Source organism: Halichoerus grypus, chromosome 10 (assembly GCF_964656455.1).
Source record: "Halichoerus grypus chromosome 10, mHalGry1.hap1.1, whole genome shotgun sequence".
NCBI classification, from domain to species: Eukaryota; Metazoa; Chordata; class Mammalia; order Carnivora; family Phocidae; genus Halichoerus; species Halichoerus grypus.
Window position 1 is genome coordinate 127,860,163 of NC_135721.1, and position 22,580 is coordinate 127,882,742.

The window sequence follows — 22,580 nt, forward strand, 5'->3', positions numbered from 1 at the left end:
ACAGAGGGTGAGAGGAAAAAAGGGGGAAGGTGGGATCAGAGAGGTATGAAGGAGCCAGATCATTATGCACCATTTAGGCCAAATAAATGTTGAATTAATGCGTGAATGAAAGAGGCAAACAGAGAGCTATGGGAATGCATAGGTAATGGCTACCTACCTCGGGGTAAGAAATCAGGGACAGCTTCCTGGAGGAGGGGATACCTGAGCTGACATCTGAAGTAAAGTAAGAACTGGCTGGGGAAAGGGAGTCAGGTGAGGTATGAGGGTCTTCCAGACACACGGAATAGCATGTACACAGACCCAGGGGTGAGAGATTGTTTTACTCACTGAATTGAAGGAAAAAAACAATCAGCCAGGCTGGAGTATAGCATGAGAGGAGAGTTGTAGAGAAGAGGAAGATCCATGGGGGCTTGGGCATGCTTGGTGCCCTACATAGGAATCTTGACCTTTCCAAGGGCAGCACCAGGGTGCCCCGCAGAGTTGAAGATCCAATTTGTGCTTTGAGAAGCTACCTCTAGCTGCTGAGAGGAGGTGGATTAGAATGGGGTGAACCTAGAGGGAAGGGAGATGAGTAAGAAGGGTCCACAGGGATGATGGGTGAGGGGGCTGGAGGTCAAGGGAGGCTGCGATGGGGGCTTGTGCCAGCGGACTTCTTTCTCCCACCTCTTTATGCATCCTCTTCATCCATCTGAGTGTGCTTACGCTGGGTGAACGTTTTCAGCGTCTGCCCTGAGCCGGCCCCGTGCTGTGGGCTGAGGGACCTGTGGGGAATAGTCTCATTCCTGAGAGATGTTCCTTAGTGACACACAGGGCCCTGTGTTGAGGAGAATGTTTGAGATCCTGCCTCAGGCATATTTACGTAGGCTCTGCACAACACAAATTGACTGCAGAAATGAGCTCCACTCTAATTTTAATTTTTACAATTTATTTATTCGCCCAGCAAATATTTATTGAGCATGTATTACAAGGCAGGACTTGCTCTAGGTACTGGAAACATAACAGGAAAGAAAGAAGACAAAAATCTCTGCCTCCTGGAGTTGACACCTGGGGGGTGGGAAGGGAGATGGACAATAATCACTAACGACTGAACTATGCTGACATGCTAGGGGGTGATGGCTGCTTTGGAAAAACAACAACAACAACAACAAAGCAGGGTAAGGAGGATTGGAAGCTGGGAGGTTGGAGGGCAGGTTGAGTAGTTAACGAGGGTAGTCAGGGAATGCCTCACTGAGAAGGTGATAGACTAAAGATAGAAGGTGAGCAGATTAAAGGAGGGGATGGAGGGAGCCATGTGAGACTGTAGGGGAAGAGTGTTCCGGACAGAGCCAAAAGCCAGTGCAGAAGCCCTGAGGTGGGAAGGAGCCTTACTAGCTTTAATGATTGACTGAATGTATGAGCTGTTAAAAAAAAGTGGACTTGGGGCCCACAGGGACCATAAAAGTTCCAGGTTGTAGCCTAGCGGAAGGACCAAGGGCGTCAGAGTTTCCTGGCTGTGAGAAGAGTCTCAGAGACAAGGGGGGGCTGCTGTGCGGTCAGGATGCCAGCTATCCCGCTACCCCTAGAGGCTCTGTGTGCCCAGCCAGGCTGTTTGCTCCCTAAGTCAGTCTACGGGAACATCTCCTTCCCATTTCCCCTGTTCCCAGCAGGGCCTCCTACCCGGAAGGAAGTGCCCCATGCTGTGCTCTGGCCTGCTCCAGGCTGTTTGCCAACACCCTGAAGGTACCTGCCTCCTGACCCTGCCACCACCACAGGGCATGGCTATGGACAGGAAAGCCTCCTTCCCTGGAGGGTCATGGCCAGACTGCACTGGCCAGATGGTACATAGCCATCCCCAAACGAAGCCTTCCTTTTTTTCTACATTTTAAAATGTTTTATTGTATGTGTGAGTCATGGGGATGGAGACATCTGCTTCTGGATGCCTATGCCCGTTCCCCCTCCTTCATGGAAACAATACTCTGAATTTTTGGAGGAAATCTCTCTTGCCTGCTTTCTCAGCCTGTGGTTTGTATGGGACAGACTCCACTTCTTTAATATAAGCCAAGCGACATTGTCCAGCCACCTGGGACATGGTGATTGGTTCGGAGATGGGTGTGTGACTTCAGATGGCCCAATCAGAGTGAATTTCAGGATCCTGCCATGGAATTTCATGGATCCAGGAATCCAAGCATCTTGGGACATAGATGCTTTTTCCCCATTGGATGTGAATGAGAAAGCAAGTCTCATCAGACTCTGCTGGCAGCATGAAGGGGTCATCTTTAGGGTGCATTCCCTGGAGCAGGCAGAGAGGAAAGACCAAGAGAAACCAGGTCCTTGGTGAGATCTTTGAGTGGCTGGATCAAGCCTTACCTGAAAGTGGTCCTCCCTTTCCAGTCAGACAGACTTAGGTTTAAGTCTCAGCCCCACCACTTGTGTGTTGTGTGACCATGGGCAAATTATTTATTCTCCCAGGATGTCAGTTTCCTAATGTGGAAAATGGGGATAATAAGAGTATGCCTGCCTTGTGGGGTCGTTGTGAAGATAAGCTAATAAATACATTGTGGTTAGAAGAGTGCCTGGCAATAAATTTTAGCTATTGTTATTAGCATTAAATAAATACCCAGAGCAAACCTTACCTGAACTGTGTGTGATCTTCTTCTGGACTTCAATACATTTTCTGGAAACCAATACATCCTCTGTTTTTATTTTACATCTTTCTTACTTGCAGAGTGTAGGGATCAAGATCAGGGTGGGACTGGGGAGAAAGAGTGGGGGACTGGTGTTTGAAAGTGGCTGTTTCTGTGTGCTGGATATTTTAAGTACACTTGCTCTTTGACCTCATTTTACAGGAAAAAGACTGAGGCTCAGAAAAGTTGACTTGCCCAAAGATGAGTAAGATTTCATCAGGGGGAAAAGGTGAGGGACGGTATGTTTGGCAGCAGGTGTGGCAAGATCAGGGGCCATGACGTGTGAATGTCCTTGGTGTACTATTCAGGGAACAGGAGTAATTCGGAGTCCAGGGAATAAAAGATTAAAGCCATGTTTTAAAAACTAGAATAAAACATAGGTGAGTATGACAAGATCCTTTTAAAATCGTAATTTCTAAGATAATTTTAATTTTACAGAGAAGTTGCAAGAATAGTGCAGTAAGCTTCCATATCTCCTTCACTCAGATCCCCCAATCATTAACATTTTGCTACACTTGATTTGTCATTTTCTCTGTGTTGTGTATAATTTTTCTGAACCATTTTGAGAGTCAGTTATAGACGCGATGTCCTTTTACCCTTAAATACTTCAGTGTGTGTTTCCTGAGAACAAGGACATTCTCATACATGGCCACAGGTTTGAAACAGGTTTCAAAATGAGGAAATTTAACGTTCGCAGAAGGTTTCTATTGTCCATATCCAAATACCACTAATTGCACCCATAATGACCTGAAATCCTTAGTGACTACCAAGGTCATTGTACCCCTTCCAAAGAGAAAAAATGTGTGCCTGCCCAAAGAGAAGAAAATCATGAACATCCATAAATCTGCTTAAAGCATCTGTGCTTAGAATTCCTGCTTGTAGGCTCTGTATATCTCAAGTAGTGGTTTTCGACTGGGGATGCTTTTGACCCCTATGGGACAGTTGACAATGTCTTGAGACGTTTGTGGTTGTCACACTTTGGGGGTGGTAATATGCTATTGTCATCTCATGGGTAGAGAAGCTAGGGATGCTGCTAAATGTCCTACCATGCACAGGACAGAGAATTCTCTGACCCAAAATGTCAATAGTGCTGAGGTTGAGAAACTCTGATCTGCAAGTAACTGGGGAGAGACACCTCCCTTTGCTGCAATCGGAGCACCCTGTGGGCTTCCAGTTCACCCCAGCAATTCTGTTTCTCTCCAGCTACCCTGGAAAACCCCCACTCCTATAGGCGTAGGGAGGCCCAGCCAAGGCTGTTTATGATAGCTCCAAGCTGGAACTAACCCACGTATCCTATTAGGAGGAGACTGATAAAATAAAACTGTGGAGTCACGCTGTGGTCACGGCTCTTTCCTCAGCTCTGTTTGCATTTCTGTAAAACAGGGTTGGGGGGGTGGGATTGGAAGGATGCCAGTTATCTTGGGTTCGGCTGCTACTTTATGACTTGTGGGCATAACTGCTTCTGACTCATGCACAATTGACGCATTGGGATTATGTGCTCACCAGTCTCTGGGCTTTTATTTACAGGAGGCTGCCCGGGAATGTCTCTCCATTGGAATCGAGGGCAGGGCCTCTGCTGAGTCACCTCTGGCCCCCAGGAACCCTACTCAGGGTCTAGTTCATTGGAAAAGCAGCTGCCATTCCTTTGGTGCCAACTATATGCTGGGCCCAGTGCTAAGTCCACACGCTCTCACATGGCACGAGCATACTTACTCTCTTATCTCCATGTTATAAATGAGGACACTAAGGCTCAGAGAGGTCATGACACACAGCTGGGAAAGGCAGAATTGCGATTCCACGTAAGATGAATCAAATTCCAAAGTCTGGGCTATTTCTAGTCTGCTGCAACTTCTCTTACACATGGTAGGTGCTCAGAAAAATATGGGTGGCAGAGGGTGGACAATATATTCATTGGTTATAAACCCCGAGTTTTAGCAGATAACATAGCTGCCCAGCTATGTTAGCGACGGACTGCTGTTCCAGCTTCCCTTGCAGCGGTATAGGACATGTGACTAATTCTGGCCAATCGAATAAGAGCAGAAGTGGCACGAAACATTCTGGTTTGTGCCCTTAAAGAGATTGACTTCTGCTTCCTTTTCTCCACTTCCCACTGGCAGGAATGTAGATGTGATGGCAATGTTAGAGTAGCCACGTTGGGCCATGAGATAGAAGCTGCCAGTCGAAGATGGATGAACTGTAAGATAGAAAGAGTCTGGGTCCCAGGGCACCTGGGTGGTTCAGTTGGTTGAGCATCTGACTCTTGATTTCGGCTCAGGTCATGATCTCGGGGTCGTGAGATGGAGCCCCGTGTTGGGCTCTGTGCTCAGTGTGGAGTCTGCTTGAGATCCTCCCTCTCCCTCTCCCCCTCCCCCCACTCGTGCTCTCTAAACAAACAAACAAAATCTTAAAAAAAAAAAAAAAAAAGAAAAATGAAAGAAAGAGTCTGGGTCCCTGATACCATAAAGCCACCATCCAACCCTGGACTGCTTTCCTTCAGATTAATGTAAGAGAGGAAGATAAATGATTTTCTTGTCTAGGAAACACTTGTTATTTGAGCCATTCTTGAACAGCATGGATCTGGTATCTCACCAGTGTAGTTGTTAAGTGAGTGAACGGATGACTGAATGACAGAAGGAACCATCAGACACAGGTCCGTACACATATAAAAGTGCACAGACTGACCTTGTGCTGAGGTGGGAGCATGTGACCAAGTGCAGTGGAAAAATCTGTGGCCAGAAGAGCCAGTTTCAGACCTGGCCCTTGTACTAACTTGCCGTAGGCTCCTGGGTAACCCATGTGCCCTCTGTGGGCCCCACCCTCCTCAGCTGTAAACGAGGCTGAGCGAGTTCATGGAATCTGTGCAATTTAAAGATGTTCACTGATCTTTGCAACTCCATTTCTAGAAATCCACTCCCAGAGAAGTTCTCACCTCAGAGCTCATGACCACAGGTGCTAGGATGTAGATGCACCTTGGTTTGTGGAGGAGAAACTTGAACTATCCTTAAAGGTAATGAGATAAACGATGGCACGTTCATGCTCTGGGGAGCCGACAGCGGACTGTGGCCACCAAGGATTCTCTGGTGACACCTCCTGGCACAAAATGAAACTGCAGCCCAGCTCGGCAAGGCCCTGGGAATTTCCAGAACCAGAGAGGTTCAGGGTGGCTGTGAGCGTAGTGTGGGAAGCCACAGAGCAAGGAGAGATTTGGAAGGAAGGCACCAAGGTGAGGAGGCGGCCTGGGTTCGAATTCCAGCTTCACTACTTACTAGCTAGGTGAGCGTGGGCCGAGTTGGGACTTTCTCTGAGCCTCAGTTTCTTCTTCTATAACATATGGACCCATGGGCCCACCTTATGGATGTCTAGTGAGGATTTGATGAGAGAATTCATTCATTAGATTAGTTTTTCTTAAAGATTTATTTATTTGAGACAGAGAGAGCACGTGAGCATGTGGGGGGAGGGGCAGAGGGAGAGAATCTCAAGCAGAAGCCCCGCTGAGTGTATAGGGCTCAAATGACTGAGCCACCCAGGCACCCCCAAATCTCATTCCTTTTTACGGCTGAGCAATATTCCACCATGGGTCTATAACTTGACTAATTTCATGGTTTCTCCCTTTGTATTAAGACTTTAATCCATGTGAAGAGTCGGCCTTTGTTTGCAGTTTTGTTTGGGGCCAGTTTCCCAACAGCATCTCCTGAACCGTGTCTCCTTTCCCGGGCAGGCTGTGGTTCCATGCACTGAGGTTCTCAGACAACCGTGGTCGGCTCCAGCCCCCCTGTGTTCCCTCGTTGGCCTGCGTGTCTGTGGGCCAGCACCCCAGTTTTTATTATACTGGCTTCAGGGAGGGGACGTGACTTGATGAAGTTTGCAGAGCTGACAAAAGGCAGAGCTAGGACAAAAGCAGGCCTGGTCCCCAGCCCCCAGCTGCCTCTCCTATCTATAGCCCACCCGGGTTTTAGCTTCAAGAAGGGGGAAAGGGCTGCAAAAGCCTACCATGCTACTCACCTGCCAGTTTGCTCTCAGATCCCTTCCTCGTAGCAGGAAAGGAAACCACTGTGCATTTAAACAGAGAGACTTTCCAACGGGGAATTGGTGACAGGGATGGTGGAGGAGCCCAAAAGTCAAAAAAGAGGGTGTGAAAAAGCTCAGAAATTTGCAGCAGAAGTCATTGCCACCTCTGAGCTGGAGGGAGCAAGGGAGGAGGAAGTGTTACAGTAGCCCAGGGCCTGTGCCACTCAGCAAAACTGGAAACACATCTCTGGGATAGAACTGTGAGCCACCATTAATTGAGCATTTACTATGCGTCAGGATCTTCCACTGGTATTTTACGTGCATTCTATATACACAGGATGCCGCTCCTTCTGGCCTCTGCTTAGACCTCCTCAGAGATGCCCTCTAATAATGCTGCCACCCACACAGATCCAGCTTCTGCTTTATTTTCCTTTATAGTATTATCAATACCTGCAATTATCCCATACGCATGTTTGTCTGTTGTGTCCCCCCACCTGCCCTGCCACTAGAGTGTCAGCCCTGTGAGGGCAGGACTCAGGGCTTGGTGTATTTTGGTGCCTGGATGAGATTCTCAATCACCCACATCATAGGTACTCGATGTTCCTCCAGTAACTAATCTGGGGGCGCCTGGGTGGCTCCGTCAGTTAGGCATCTGACTCTTGGTTTCGGCTCAGGTTGTGATCTCATGGGTCGTGGGATTGAGCCCCGCGTCAGGCTCTGTGCTTAGTGCAGAGTCTGCTTGAAATTCTCTCTCTCCCCCTCTCCCGCTCCCCCTGCATGCGTGCGCACGTGCTCTCTTTCTCTCTCTCTCTCTAAATAAAATCTTAAAAAAAAAAAAGGAAAGAGATTTTGACACATGCTACAAGGTGGAGAGATCCTGAAAGTGTATGCTAAGGGAAGTAAGCCAGACACAGAAGAACAATGATAAGCAGATTCATACGGACAGAAAGTAGGATGGTGACTGCTAGAAGCTGGAGAGGGGGAGGATGGGGAGTTATTGTTTAATAGGGACAGAGTTTATGTTGGGGACGATGACAAAGTTTTGGGTATTGACAGTGGTGATGGGTACGAGATATTGTGAATGTAATTAATACCACTGCATTGTACGCTTACAAATGGTTAAAAAGATAAATATTATATATATTTTACTCCAAAAAAGCACTCTCCCATTAGTAAAAGAATAGTCAGAAGGACACTCTATGCCTAGAGGTGAGAAAGGACTTTTTAAATTAAGTCAATTTCAAAAGCACAAGCATAAAGAACCTGATTCAGAAATGGTCAAGGAACCTGAATAGGGTTCCCCCCCGCCAAAAAAAAACCCCTTCAGATGGCCGGTGTACACATGAAGTGACGCTCAGTGTCATTAGGGAGACTCAAGGGGATACCACTTCGCACCCCATAGGATGGCTCTCATAAAAAAACAATGGAAAATAACCCGTTCCGATGAGCATGTGGGGACACTGGAAACTTGCTCAGTGCTGGTGGAATGCAAAACAGGGCAGCTTGTGTGGAAAGCAGTTTGGCGCTTCCTGGGAAAGTGAAAACATAGAATTACCATATGATCCCCAATTCCACTTCTGGGTTTATCCCTAAAAGAATTGAAAATGAAATCAGATTCTCATACACCCGTTTCCAGCAGCATCATTCACCACAACCAGAAGGCGAAAACAATGCAGATATCCGTTGACAGGTGGATGGATGCACAAAATGTGGTTTATCTGAATGATGGGATATTATTTAGCATTAAAAAGAAGTGGAATTCTGACACAGGCTACAGCATGGATGAACCTTGAAGACATTATCCAGGGGAAGCAAGCCAGACACAAAAGGACAAATATTGTACGGTTCCACTTATTTGAGGTACCCAGAGCATCACATCCATAGAGACAGAAAGTGGAATAGAGGTTTCCAGAGGCTGGGGGAGGAGGAGGACAGAGTTTCCATTTGGGGAGATGAGAAAGTTCCAGAGATGGTTGGTGGTGATGGTTGCACAACTCTGTGATTATAGTTAATGCCACTGAATTGTATCCTTAAAAACCACTAAAATGGTAAATTTTATGTTATCTGTATTTTACCAGAACAAAAAAACCCCACAAATGTATAAAAGGCAAAAAAAATTTTTTTTTTTGCATTACCCTGATAATATAAAAATTAAGGAATTCTGGCCAAAGGATACCACGGACAGAATAAATAGGCAGGTGTCAGAGTGTGAAGACATTGCAGTGTCTAAAATTGCTGTGCTTAGAATATACAGGAAACTTGCAAATAGACAACAGCGGAAAAGACAGCAGCCCCCAAGGAAAAGGGACAACGGATGTGGAGAGCAATTGACAGAAGAGGAAAACTACTAGCAAGTGAAGCAGGCTCAAACTCATTAGTAATAGGATATGCGAATGAAAACAACCAGGAAATATCCCTTTACGCCTGTGAGGTTGGTAAAAATCAAAAAGTTGGACAGCACCCAGATTCTGGTTTCAAAATACCATTCTCCTGTAAAAGGAACCAGGGCTGGGTTAAGACAAGTACAAATGGAGCCTGGAACATCTTGTCCCAGAAATAAGGAAATGCCCAGAGAATGATGGGGACGTGGTGGAAAGACCCGGGAGCCAGTAAAAAGTGACTTAGACTGGCTGAGTCTGGGTCACTTTGAGCATCGAAATAAGTAATGGTAGTGATGGATTTATTACCCCTGGGATAACATAAAATCCACGGGTCCCTCCTGATATAAATGAATAAACAAAAAGTGGGAGTATGGCGATTTTAAGATATGCCCACCAATTCTTTGACTTACTGTCTTGTCTCCATTCGTCTCAAGAGGTGGAATCTCATTCACTTTCCCTTGTGTGGGGGCTGGACTCAGTGATCCGATGTGGATGGGTAGAATACGGCAGAAGCTGTGCTGTGTCAGAGAACGAGGTCAGTAAAAGGCAGGTCCTCCCTCCTTGCCGTACTCTGCCATAACTCTCTCTAGGGGAAGACAGCTTCCATGGGGGACACTCAGGCATCCGGACAAACAGGGCCACGTGGTGGGGGACCGAGGAATCCCTTAACAGCCCTGTGAGTGAGTCATCTTGGAAGCAGGTGCCTCCGCGCTGAGCTGTCCCACACGGGTCACTAACCACCATGGCTGTTTAGTGCCGGCTCTGGCCAGTCCAAGTCGGAACGTGCTGTGAGAAATATACACTGAAAAAGAGATGTCAGATACGTCAATAATTTTTCATATTGAGAACGTGTTGAAATGCGATTTGAGTTCCATTGAATTTCGCCCTTATCTCTTTCTACTTTTTAAACCGTGCTTGCTGGAGAACTAAAAGTTAAGCATGTGGTTCTCACGTACGGCTCACGTTAGATTCCTCCTGGCTGCCGATGCCCCAGCCCCTTTGAGCTTTCAGATAATGGCAGCCCCAGCTGACATCTTTTTTTTTTTTTTTTTAAAGATTTTATTTATTTACTTTGAGAGACAGAGAGAGAGAGTGCATGAACAGGGGGAGAGGGGCAAAGGGAGAGGGAGGAGCAGGCTCCCTGCCAAACAGGGAGCCCAATGCGGGGCTCGATCCCAGGACCCTGAGATCATGACCTGAGCTGAAGGCAGACGCTTAACTGACTGAGCCACCCAGGTGCCCCCCCAGCTGACATCTTGACCTCCTGAGACACCCCAAGCCAGAACCTTCCAGTCAAACTCCAGATAAAAAAATGAATGATTATTCCCTGAAGCTGCTATGTTTTGGGATCATTTATTACATAGCAATAGACTGAGGCAGACATCATATGCGATGTTAAAATTGGTGAAAATCAGTGAAACTGTGAGAAATTAGTGAACTTTGGAGGATTAACAAAATAGTTAGGTGGTTTAAAAATATCTCCCCACAAGCTACTTCTCATTATAAAGAGAAAATACAGTAACTTCACAGCGGTGACCACGTGATCAATATTGACATCCCTAGTAAGGGGTCAGTGGCTCTTGGGTGTCTCCTGATGGCAAGCATTGAGGAGGACAAACACACCACCACTTGGGCGGTTCCTGACAAAGGTGCAGAGCCTGAGTTTAACCAGGAGTAACTTCAGACAGCCATAGGAGGGACATTCTGCAAAATAACCAGTCTGTCCTCTTCAAAAGTGTCAAGGTCATGAATAAGAAAGACTGAGGAATCGTTCCCAATTAAAAGAGCCAGGACAATTAAATATAGTGAGTTGCAGGCCCCAGCACACCTCACCCCTAAACACTTCAGCGTGCCTATCATCAGCTAGAGTTCAATATTTGTTTCTGTCTTGAAAACTTATATGCAGTGAAATGCACAAATCTTAGGTGTACTTTTGATTATTTTTGTTAAGTGCATCTACCTGTGTTGCGCAAACTCTTTCCAAGATAGAGAACATGAAGTGGGTTGAATCGAGTCCCTCAGAGAGAGATGTTCAAGTCCTGACTCTTGGTAATTGTGAATGTGACCTGATTTGGAAATAGGGTCTTGCAGATGTAACCGAGTTAATATAAGATCATCCAGGATTAGGGTGGACCCTAAATCTAATGACTGGCGTCTTTATGAGAGAAAGGAGAAGGAGATTTGGACATGGACACATATAGGGGGAAGAAGGCCATGCAGAGATTGGAGGGATGCAGCGACAAGCCCAGGAATGCCAAGGATTCCTGGTAACCACCGTTAGTTGGAAGAGGCAAGCAAGGATTCTTCCCCAGAGCCTTCGGAAGGAGCGTGGCCCTGATTTCAGACTTCAGACTTGGAGCATGTTGTTTTAACCCACATAGTTCGTGGTGGCATTTTATCATGGCAGCCCTAGGAAACTAATACAGAACATTACCATCACCCCAGAAAGTACCCAGAAAGTACCCTCGTGTTTCCCCATTCGAGCCTGCCCATCCCCCAGTTTGAGGCAGACCCTGTTCTGATGTTTCCTGCCATAGATGAATTTTGCCTATTTTTCTAAAGCTTCATATACAGGGAAGCATGCAGGGTGTATTCTTTTGTGTCTGGTGTTTCACTCAGTGCAAGATTTCGTGGGTGGTTCCAGCTTGTTTGCATCTACCAGTACTGGGTTTGCCTCTGATTAAAGTCAGTTTGCTTGAGGGGGAGGCAAATTTTGAAGTTGGGGAGGGGAGTGGGCAATAAGGATGGGCAATTTATCTTCAAAGCTGGGTTTGGGGCCCCCTGTCCTGGCCTCCGTAACCTCTCCGCTTTCCAACCTGTGGGGGCATTCCCAGCTCGAACAGGCGCTGGGGAGGTTGGAGGCTGGGCTCTCCTGCCACCTGGTGGTGATTCTAGATAGTGCACCCACAGATGCCCACAAAGGCCTAGTGGGGTGGGGAGATTGTGGGTCAGGCAAGTGGTTGGGCCCCCAAATCACTGAGCACCTACTCGGCACCTGCATAATTTCACTGTGTGTGTGTGTGTGTATGTGTGTACGTGTGAACAGACATGACCTAGATTAGGCTGACCTTAAGGGGCTGCCGGTAGAGGTCGATTACCCAAAACTAACTCCAGTAGGGGCAGAATGAGATTCTAGAGGCACAAACTGTGGGGAGTGCAGAGGAAACGGAGTCATTTGACTTGGGCGCTCAGGGCAAGTTTCTCCGGGCATTGTCTCAGCTGCAGGTGGAAGGGAAGGGTGTTGAAGCAGAGGGAACAGCACAAGCAAAGGTGTGGAGACAGGACCAAGCAATTTTTGACTTTCTAAACTCAAACAGATAATAAGGTAACACATATCCATCGTGAACGTTTTAAAGTTAGAAAAAAAAATGAAGGTCCTCCTCCCACCTCCCACGTGATTCCCCAGCCCTCTTCCCTTGGAAGACTTACTTTAGTGGCTCCCGCCAATAGGATGAATGGTGGTGTTGGTTTTGGACTTAAGCCTAAAGAAGGCCTAGCATTTTTCATTTTTGCGCTCCGGGGGAAGCCAGCTGCTGTATGAGAGATGTGGCTACTGTGCTGGGAGGACCACGTGGGGAGGGAGAGACTCCATAGTGGAGAACCGAGGGACCGAGGACGAAGCTGGCAGACATATGCCCCAGCTGACCATCAACCAATCGGGCCATCTAGCTGAGATGTCGCACACGGGGGTAAAGGAGTCACCTCGGACGTTCCAGCCAGCAGCCAGCACTGGGCAGAGACAAGTTGCCCAGATTTCTGATCCACAGGATCGGGAGCAAACCAAATGGCAGTTGTGTTAGGCCACTAAGTTCTGGGGTGTGTTATCACACAACATATTCAGAGCACCCCGGGCCCTAGGCTACCCCTGCTCGCCAGTTTCTTGTGGCCCTTTCATTGGGAGAAACCTTCTCAAACACACACATGAGTGAAGTCCTGCATCTCCTCTCAGTTCTGTGGGGGTTTGCACACCACACATCCTGGCCTGCCCTTGGCTTTTTCCTCTTAATGATAGATCTTGGTTCCAGATGTGTGTTGTTCAGGACAGTACCCACTAAGCACAGGAGGCTATTTAAATTTAATTAAAATGGAATAAAATACAAAATTCATTTCCTCCATCACACTAGCCTCAATTGTGGCTAGTAGGTCCCATACGACACAGCACAGATTGTAGAACGTTGCCATCGTCCCAGAAAGTTCTATGGGACGGTACGGGTCTAGATCCTCTCCCTCATCCTCTTCCTCATCCCTCATTCTCAGCAGCGGCATAGTATCCCTGGTGATGGTAGCCACTGATGCTGTCCACAGTCTCCTGCTATTACCATGTCCATTCTTCTTTGTGCAGCTGTGAGTATCTTTGTAGTATAAATGCCCAGCATTTCTGGGCTCAGCGATGTTTCTGGGCCAAACTACAACTAGAGGTTCTACCACTTTACACGGCCACTAGAAGTTCGTAAGAGTGTTTGTCTTCCCGCACCATCAACACTATGTGTAATTAAAAATATATGTATTTTAGCTAATGGCAAATTAGCCAACTCCACCAGGATCCTGCCCCGCCACATCCTTCTTTCACCTCATAGGGCCCTTGGGCTCCTCTCCATGTTGACATATGAAGATCTGCCTTGTCCTTTTTTTTTTTTTTTTTTTTTTTAAGTTGTGGTAAAATTCAGATAACATGAAATTTACCATCTTAATTATTTTTTTCCATCTTAATTATTTTTAAATGTACAGTTCATTAAGTATATTCATACTGTAGTGCAGCCCTCACCACCATCTGTCTCCAGAAGCTTCTCATCATCCCAGATGGAAACTCTGTCCCCATTAAACAGCTCCCCACCCCTCTCTCCCCGGCCCCTGGCATCCACCACGCTACTTTCTGTCTATGAATTTGACTGCTCTCGGGACCTCATCTAAGTGGAATCATATGGTATTTGTCCTTTTGTGCCTGGTTTATTTCACTTAGCATCACATCCTCAAGGCTCATCCATGTGTGGTATATCTGAATTTCCTTCCCTTTAAAGGCTGAATAATTGTCGTATGTATAGACCATATTTTGTTTATCCATTTATACATCGATGGACACTTGGGTTGCTTCCACCTTTTTGGCTATTGTGAATAATGCTTCTATGAGCATGGGTATGCATGTATAACGTCAAAACCCTGCTTTCAGTTCTTTTGGGTATACAGCTAGAAGTGGAATTACCGGATCATATGGTAGTTCATATTTTTAATTTTTTGAGGAACTGCCATACTGTTTCCCAACAGTGGCTGCACCAGTTTGCATTCCCACGAACATTTTCTCCGTATCTTCACCAACACTTGTTATATCCTATTTTTCTTGAGAGTAGCCATCCTAGTGGGTGTGGGGTGGTCTCTCATGGTGGTTTGGATTTGTATCTCCCTAATGATCAGGGACATTGAGCATCTTTTCACGTGCTTATTAGCCATTCACATATCTTCTTTGGAGAAATGTCTGTTCAAGTCCTTTCCCCATTTTTAATTGGGTTGTTACTCTGTTGTTGAGTTGTGGGAGTTCTTTACATATTCTGGATATTAACGTATCAGATACATGATTTACAAGTATTTTCTCCCATTCCTTAGGGCTGACTTTCCACTCTATTGATTTTTCCCTTGGCTGCACAGATGTTTTTAATTTTGACATCGTCTGATTTATCTACTTCTTTCTTTTGGGGGCTGGTGCTTCTGGTAGTCATATACCTTATCCCTTTAAATGGCTATGGAGCAGTCCATATGGAGTGTGGCTGTCTTATAACTGGATCTATCAGCAAATCCTGAAAGTTCTACTTTCAAAACAGATTCAGAATCTGACCCCTTCTCTCACCACCTCCACGGCCACCCCGCTGCTGGCGTCTCCCATCAGCTGCTTGCACGGACTGCGGTTACCTCCTCCCTGGGCTCCTTGCTTCCTCTGGCTGCTAGTAGCGTCCACCCTCCTCCACTTGCAGCCAGAGGGATTCTGTTAGAACCCAAATCAGATCCTGTTCCTCTTCTGCTCAGAACTCTCCATGGCTCCCAGCTAACCTGGGGTAAAAGCCAAAGTCTATTCAGTGCCCCACAAAGCCCTGGGGGATATGGCCCCCACTATTTCTTGGTTTCTTTTTTTAAAAAAAGATTTATTTATTTATTTATTTGAGAGATAGAGAGACCACAAGTAGGGGGAGGGGCAGAGGGAGAGGGACAAGCAGACTCCCTGCTGAGCCGGGAGCCCGATGCAGGACTCCGTCCCGGGACCCAAGATCATGACCTGAACCGAAGTCAGACGCTTAACCGACTGAGCCACCCAGGCACCCCTGGCCCTCATTATTTCTGAAATAATTTCCTCCTACTGTCCACCTACTCCACCCACAGCAACTACATGGGCCAGGCATGCTCCTACGTTAGGGCCTTTGCACTTACTGTTCCCCCTCCTCTGACCACTCTAAAGTCAAAAATCCACGCCAGCCCCCCACCCCCCCTCCCGCACTCCTCATTCCTCTCCTCTGCTGTATTTTTCTCCACGGTATTTACCAGGATCTAACACAATGTATACATTACTCATTTATCTTGTTTCTTGTTTGTCTTCTCCAAGGAGAATGTCAACACCGTGAAAACAGGAATCGCTCTGTCTTGTTTGTGAATATGTTTCTAGGGCATGAGCCACCGTAGATGCCAAAAACTATTTGATGAATGACTAAGTGAAAATGAGCACCTTTTGTCTGTAGACATTGGTTCATTGGACATTTTTATTTCTTTCAGTAGCCTGCTCCTGTCCTGTGAATATCTATCATAGCCATAGTGCCTACCTGTGTATCCCAAAGCAAGAGGATGCATTTACATCACTCCTGCATTCCCAGAGCTCGCCACATGGTGGCAGCATATGCACAGACAAGTTTCACGAGCCAGCCCTGAGCATCTCCGAGGACTCCAAAACCCTGGATCCCAGGATATTTGGCTCGGCAGCCCTCAGGGATCTAATTTCAGCCCCAGTTGGTAGATGGGGAAAGTGAAGCTTTAAAGAGGAGGCGTAGTGGGGAAAATCTTGGAATCAGGGATCTGGCTTTTCAGTCTGGCTCTTTTACTGGTTCACTGTGACCTAGGGGAAGGTCCTAACCCTCTCTGGACCTGTTTCCCATCAGCCTACTTTGTGAGGCTTCCATGGCTTACCAGGGTCAGGCCCTCTCGGGGGACTAAGGGGATGCATTCCCATGTGTCACAGTGGGCCAGTGGGAGGGGAACTGCTGGCTCAGAATGCCCAAGACAGAGGGGTATTATTATCCCGTTCTGTAGACCAGGGACTGAGGTGTAGAGGACACACTGGAGTGTCCCAGTAAGGAGGGTACAGAACAGGAACCAAAGCCCACCCCTTGCAGGCCCCCCATTCCAGATCCACTAGAGACCAGCTCCATGGACCATCTCTGATGGTTCCTCTTTCAGCCTTATGTTTCTACCAGCAGGCTGATTTCTACCCCCTGCGAACACCTTTGACCATTCTCCATCAAAGGAGCGACATTGGGACTCCCTCTGGGCAAGTTGCCTCGGTTTTCTCCTCCTGAAAATGGGGCCAGGGAGAAGCTGCAGAGGCTGGGAGAAGGGATTTTTTGAAAGCAGTTTGGGGGCAGAGGAGGGTGTGTATCCGGGTAGGAAAGAGCCTGTTCCTCCACAGCCCCCGCCTGGTTCCTGCCCACACTTACAGCCACAGAGGCCCAGCCCACGGATTCTGGTTTTAAAAGAGAAGCTGAAAACTGGAATTTTGATGTGAAGTCTCCTGATTTTTAAATGTTGGCAATTAATTCATTAGGAAAAAAAACACACACAACAAAGCAAAACGCCAGGGGGTCACACTGAACACATCTGTGGGTTGGATTTGACTTCTGGCTGCCCGTTTGAGACCCTTCCCCACCCCAGGCTCTGACAGACACCTAGGGGGGGACAGTAACAGGTAGAGGGCATTGTGGGTGGTGTCAGGTGGAACCTGGCTTCTGGGCTGTCCCTGGTGCAGGACCACGGGGCCGTGCTGGTGGCCTCTGAGCCCTAGTAGTTGCGGGCCCATCAGACCCTCGTTGGAGGGGAGGCTGAGTGTTCATGGCGCGGCAGCAGGCAGGGACTGTTGAGCAATGAGGCTTGTAAACACAAGGGCTTACGTCACCCAAGCACGCAGCCTCTGCAGGCACCTGGGGTGGCCGCAGATTTCTCCGTCAGGCCAGCGTGGGGAATCTTGAGCAGGGAAGCAAAAGGCTCAGTGTCTGGTGGGTGAAGTCCATCCTGGGGGCCAGCAGAACAAGACCCTGATGGGGTGAGTCTGGTCCTTGGGGGCTGGACACTAGGATCGGGTTGCCCCTCGACTCACTGTGTGACCCCAGGGCACCCTCCTCTGGAACTCAGTTCTTCCATTCAGAAAATGGGGTTCACACCCCCAGACCCGTTATGATTTATTACAAGCCCAAAGGGGGAAGGTGAGCCTGGAAAGACTTTAGTCCTTCCCACCCCTTAAATGTGACCTTGGCCTCAGTTTCCTCATTTGTAAAGTGGAGATAATGGGATCTGTTTCCTATAAGTTATCAAGAGGATTAAATGAGTTAATACATGTGGAGAGCTTAAAATGTGGTTCAGAGAGGGTGGAAGATGTGCTTGAGGACACACAGCAAATCCTCTAATTAGCTTCAGACCCCCCAGGTCTCACTGCAATCTCCCCAGAACCCTGATAGGTGTGTGTGTGTGTGCGCACACCTGCGCGCATGTGGGGGGGCGGGCTGCTGAGGCTCAGAGAAGGAAGCCATCTTGCCTGGGGTTACATAGCCCAGCACGTGGGTGACCTCACTTTCTCCGCCTCCTCCATACATTGAGCATCTTCCCTGTGTCAGGCACTGTCCTAGGCACTGGGGCACAGCACTGAACAAAACAAGAATCCCTGCCCTGGTGGGGGTGACATGGGGAGGGGGCAGTGGGGACAGAAAGCCACATGCGTAGGGGAGATACTTTTGATTGTAAAGAGAATACGGGAATGTGAAAGAAGCGACTGAGGGTCTGGGACTTCCAATGGGGAGGTTAAGGAGGGCTTCTTGGAGGTAACCTTTGGGCTGAGCCCTGAGGAGTTGCCTTGAGCAGAGCTAGGGGACCAGTATTCTTGGTCCAGAGGAACAGCAGATGCATTCACTACTTGTAACTTTTGATCATGCCCAGCCGAGGAGGCCCAGTATTTGCGGGCCAGCCCTCATAGAACGGGCAGTCTTTTGGGGAGGGTGGGGGGAGACTGAGGTAGACTGGACAAGTAGGGTAATGGTAGCTGGTGACAGGCTGGTAAGGAAATTCACTCGCAGGTGGGGCCAGGAGGGCCTCTTGGAGGTGGTGTGAGTGTCCCACTTTGCTGAGCTCTGAGCGTCCTACTTTGCAGCCTGGAAGGCCTGGCTGAGTGGCCCTGGGGCCTCAGATCTCTCCCTGGCCCAGTGGCTGCTGGGAAGGCCCAGAAAGCCAGCAGGCCCGGTCAGTGTTTCATCCTGTTCTTCCCTGCTCCCCTCCACCCCCAAGGGCGCTTGGAGATGTCATTTCTCCAGCTCTCTGGGGCGGAGGTCACCCCAGCTCAGCAGATAACACTGAAGGTTGAGCAATGCCTGCCTGCCCGCCAGGGCCAGGGCTGGGGTCAGTGGGCCGGGGGTTATCCCCAGGCAGGCTGGGAGCTCCTGCCTGGGCGGCCTGGGCCGGGAGTGGCAGAGGGGTGGGCCCAAGGATCTGCCCAAATGGCCTGGGAATGGGGCTGGAGAGGGCAAGGGGCCCCTTGAGCCTACACAGCCCACTGTTCCAATCCAGGATGGGCCATGGCCTGTTTTCCCATCTGTGTACCACGAGTAGCAGAAGCATCCTCCTGCCGGGGTGGAGAAGGGAACCCTGGGTCCAGGCCCACCCTCAATACAAAGTGGGGACTTGGTAACAATGGGGGAAGTCCCTTCTCTCTCCTGCATAGCTCTCGGTGGGGTCTGGCTTGACATCCCCACCCCCAGCCTCAGAAATAGGGTTTTGGCCTCAGGTTGGCCAATAGGTCTTAGGGTGCCCTGACAAGAACTCTTCTTTTGAGACTAGTGGGGGACATGAGGCCATGTGACCTTGGGTGTCTTATGCCCGCCCCCCCCCCCCAGGGTTCTTTGTACCCTGTGTAGGGGGTGGCTTCTTTCTGTTGTGCCTCCCAGAGTGGACTTAAAAATGAAGCCTTATGTTTGGGAGTCTGGGGGAGACGGTATTACAGTTAATAACTGTAACGGCACCTTCATGGCTGGAGCTTGGAGAAGTAAAGTGACTCGCCCAAGGTCGCATAATGTGGTAGAGTCTAGCACCCCCGCCCCCTTCCACCTCCCTGGGCCCAGGTCAGGTCGGGTGGGGCCAGAGAAGACCCAGGTGTGGTCTAAGGGGGCGGGCAGGTCCGGTGGGCGGGGCTAGGGGAGGGGCGCAGTCGCCGCCCCAGAGGCCCGGGTGGAGTGCTCCCTTGAACTGACCTCAATCCCGCCCCCCTCCGACCGGGGTCCTTGTATTGGACGTGGCTTTACGAGGGGAGTCTCCACCAGCGTGGAATCCCCTCCTTCCGAGAGCTGGGGATGGGGGCAAGTTTGGGGGCGGGGCCGCGCCCGGGGAAGGGCCGTGGAGACGGGTCACCTCTCCAGGAGCCAGAGCCGGGGATTGGGGTCTCCGGGATCCCGCATGGGGAGCGCCTACTCTGTGGGGCGTCCGGGCTGGGCGCCGCAGATCCTGAAGCCACCGCCTCCTCCAGCAGGGGGCGGGCGGCGGCCGTGTTTTGGGTGGGGGAAGGCGATCGCGTTGCCCCCTCCCCGGATTCCACCCCCTTCCAGTACAGCCTCCAGCCCAGAGAGGGCGGTCCGGGGGCGGGGTCGCGCCTCCCCTTCTCGCTCCCAATCCCGGGGCCGCCGGGTGGGGGTGGGCAGGGGGCGTAAGGCTGCCCCCCCCCGCGACCCGCGGACCCCCGAGGGCGCACTCCTGGTCTCGGGTCTGGCCGCCGTGCCCCGCCGACGCCCTCCCGGGGGTCTCGGGCCGCCACACCGCGTCCCGGCGGCGGCGGGAGGGGCCGGGGCGGCTGCCAGCGTGACGCAGCCGTTGCCATGGGCCGCCTTTATAAATAACCGGGCTCAGGAGAAACTTTAGCGAGTCAGAGCCGCGCACGGGACCGGGAAGAGGACCCACGCGAGGGTCCAGCCGTCAGCCCCCGCACTAGTAGCGGCCACCCCGGCGGCAGCGGCAGCAGCAGCAGCGACACAGCGGCGACAGTCCGGAGCCAGGAGGCCGCGCCACCTGCGGGCCGGCCGGAGCGGGCAGCTCCAGGCCCCCTCCCCGGGCACCCGCGTTCATGCAACGCCTGGTGGCCTGGGACCCAGCATGTCTGCCCCTGCCGCCGCCGCCTGCCTTTAAATCCATGGAAGTGGCCAACTTCTACTACGAGGCGGACTGCTTGGCTGCTGCGTACGCCGGCAAGGCGGCCCCCGCGGCGCCCCCCGCGGCCAGACCCGGGCCGCGCCCCCCCGCCGGCGAGCTGGGTAGCATCGGCGACCACGAGCGCGCCATCGACTTCAGCCCGTACCTGGAGCCGCTGGGCGCGCCGCAGGCCCCGGCGCCGGCCACAGCCACGGACACCTTTGAGGCGGCTCCGCCCGCGCCCGCCCCCGCGCCCGCCTCCTCCGGGCAGCACCACGACTTCCTCTCCGACCTCTTCTCCGACGACTACGGGGGCAAGAACTGCAAGAAGGCGTCCGAGTACGGCTACGTGAGCCTGGGGCGCCTGGGGGCCGCTAAGGGCGCGCTGCACCCCGGCTGCTTCGCGCCCCTGCACCCGCCGCCCCCGCCGCCGCCGCCGCAGCCCGCCGAGCTCAAGGCGGAGCCGGGCTTCGAGCCCGCGGACTGCAAGCGGAAGGAGGAGGCCGGAGCGCCGGGCGGCGGTGCCGCAGGCATGGCGGCTGGCTTCCCGTACGCGCTGCGCGCCTACCTCGGCTACCAGGCGGTGCCGAGCGGCAGCAGCGGGAGCCTGTCCACGTCCTCGTCATCCAGCCCGCCCGGCACGCCGAGCCCCGCCGACGCCAAGGCGCCCCCGGCCGCCTGCTATGCGGGGGCGGCGCCGGCGCCCTCGCAGGTCAAGAGCAAGGCCAAGAAGACGGTGGACAAGCACAGCGACGAGTACAAGATCCGGCGCGAGCGCAACAACATCGCGGTGCGCAAGAGCCGCGACAAGGCCAAGATGCGCAACCTGGAGACGCAGCACAAGGTCCTGGAGCTCACGGCCGAGAACGAGCGGCTCCAGAAGAAGGTGGAGCAGCTGTCGCGCGAGCTCAGCACCCTGCGGAACTTGTTCAAGCAGCTGCCCGAGCCCCTGCTCGCCTCCTCCGGCCACTGCTAGCGCGGCCCCCGCGCGCGTCCCCCTGCCGGCCGGCCTCCGCGCTGCTGGGCGCGCCGCGGCCGCGGAGACTCCGGGAAGCGCCCGCGCTCCCGCCCCCGCCCCTGGTGGCGCCGGCAAAACTTTGGCACTGGGGCACTTGGCAGCGCGGGGAGCTCGTCGGTAATTTTAATATTTTATTATATATATCTATATCTATATTTTTGTCCAAACCAACCGCACATGCAGATGGGGCGCCCGCCCGTGGTGTTATTTAAAGAAGAAATGTCTATGTGTACAGATGAATGATAAACTCTCTGCGTCCCCCTCTGCCTCCTGTGCAGGCGCCGGCGGGCGGGCCGGTTTCGAAGTTGATGCAATCGGTTTAAACATGGCTGAACGCGTGTGTACACGGGACTGACGCAACCCACGTGTAACTGTCAGCCGGGCCCTGAGTAATCGCTTAAAGATGTTCCTACGGGGTTGTTGCTGTTGCTGTTGTGTTGTTGTTGTTTTTTGGTCTTTTTTTTTTTTTTTTTGTATTATAAAAAATTATCTATTTCTATGAGAAAAGAGGCGTCTGTATATTTGGAAATCTTTTCCGTTTCAAGCATTAAGAACACTTTTAATAAACTTTTTTTTTTTTTGAGAATGGTTAAAAGCCTTTTGGGGGCAGTAGTTGGCTTTTGATTTTTTTTCTTTATTTTTGGTTTGTATGATTTTATATTGCTTTCCTGGTGGGGGGTTGTTGTGTGTTGGGGGGGTTCTATTATTTTTGGCTTTTTTGGTGGTTGGGTGGGGTGCTAACAGCTGTTTCTTTCTTTTTTTTTTTTTTTCCCCTCCTCTGCTACTCCCTCCAGGGTCTGTGCTTGGAGATGGGGGTGCCAGGCTTGTAGGGGGCAGGCAGAGGAGTGCTGGGTCAGGCTCTCAGAGTGACTCAGCACCCCTGGGTGCTGGGGAGGAGTGACTGGGAACCCTGCTTGGGAAGAGGTCTAGGGCGGCCGGCTGGTCCTGAGTGACAGGCTTGGCTTTAGAGGGGCCTGCAGGTCTGGGACCTTTGTACAGTGTTTGGGGATCAGGCCAGCAGGCCAAGTTATGTAGGAGGAGGGGGTACGGGTCTTGGTCCTGCTGAGCCCAAGTTGGGGCAGATTCTTTTTGGTAAGTGTA

At 50.8% G+C, this 22,580-nt stretch overlaps 1 protein-coding gene and 1 long non-coding RNA gene across 2 annotated transcripts in view; both read left to right on the plus strand.

Annotated features, from left to right (window-relative positions):
• Positions 1–22,580, plus strand: part of LOC118518124 (uncharacterized) — a 219,991-nt gene that overhangs the window by 3,178 nt on the left and 194,233 nt on the right. The gene's annotated exons all lie outside the window — the stretch shown is intronic.
• On the plus strand, positions 20,041–22,065 carry CEBPB (CCAAT enhancer binding protein beta). Its single transcript, XM_036064660.2, has one exon. It carries the CDS (start codon positions 20,397–20,399, stop codon positions 21,435–21,437), a length of 1,041 nt encoding a protein of 346 aa, XP_035920553.2. The 5' UTR covers positions 20,041–20,396; the 3' UTR covers positions 21,438–22,065.

What these genes read in the sequence shown, in the direction of transcription:
- CEBPB (XM_036064660.2), top strand. Translation starts at nt 20,397, where the DNA reads ATGCAACGCCTGGTGGCCTGGGACCCAGCATGTCTGCCCCTGCCGCCG.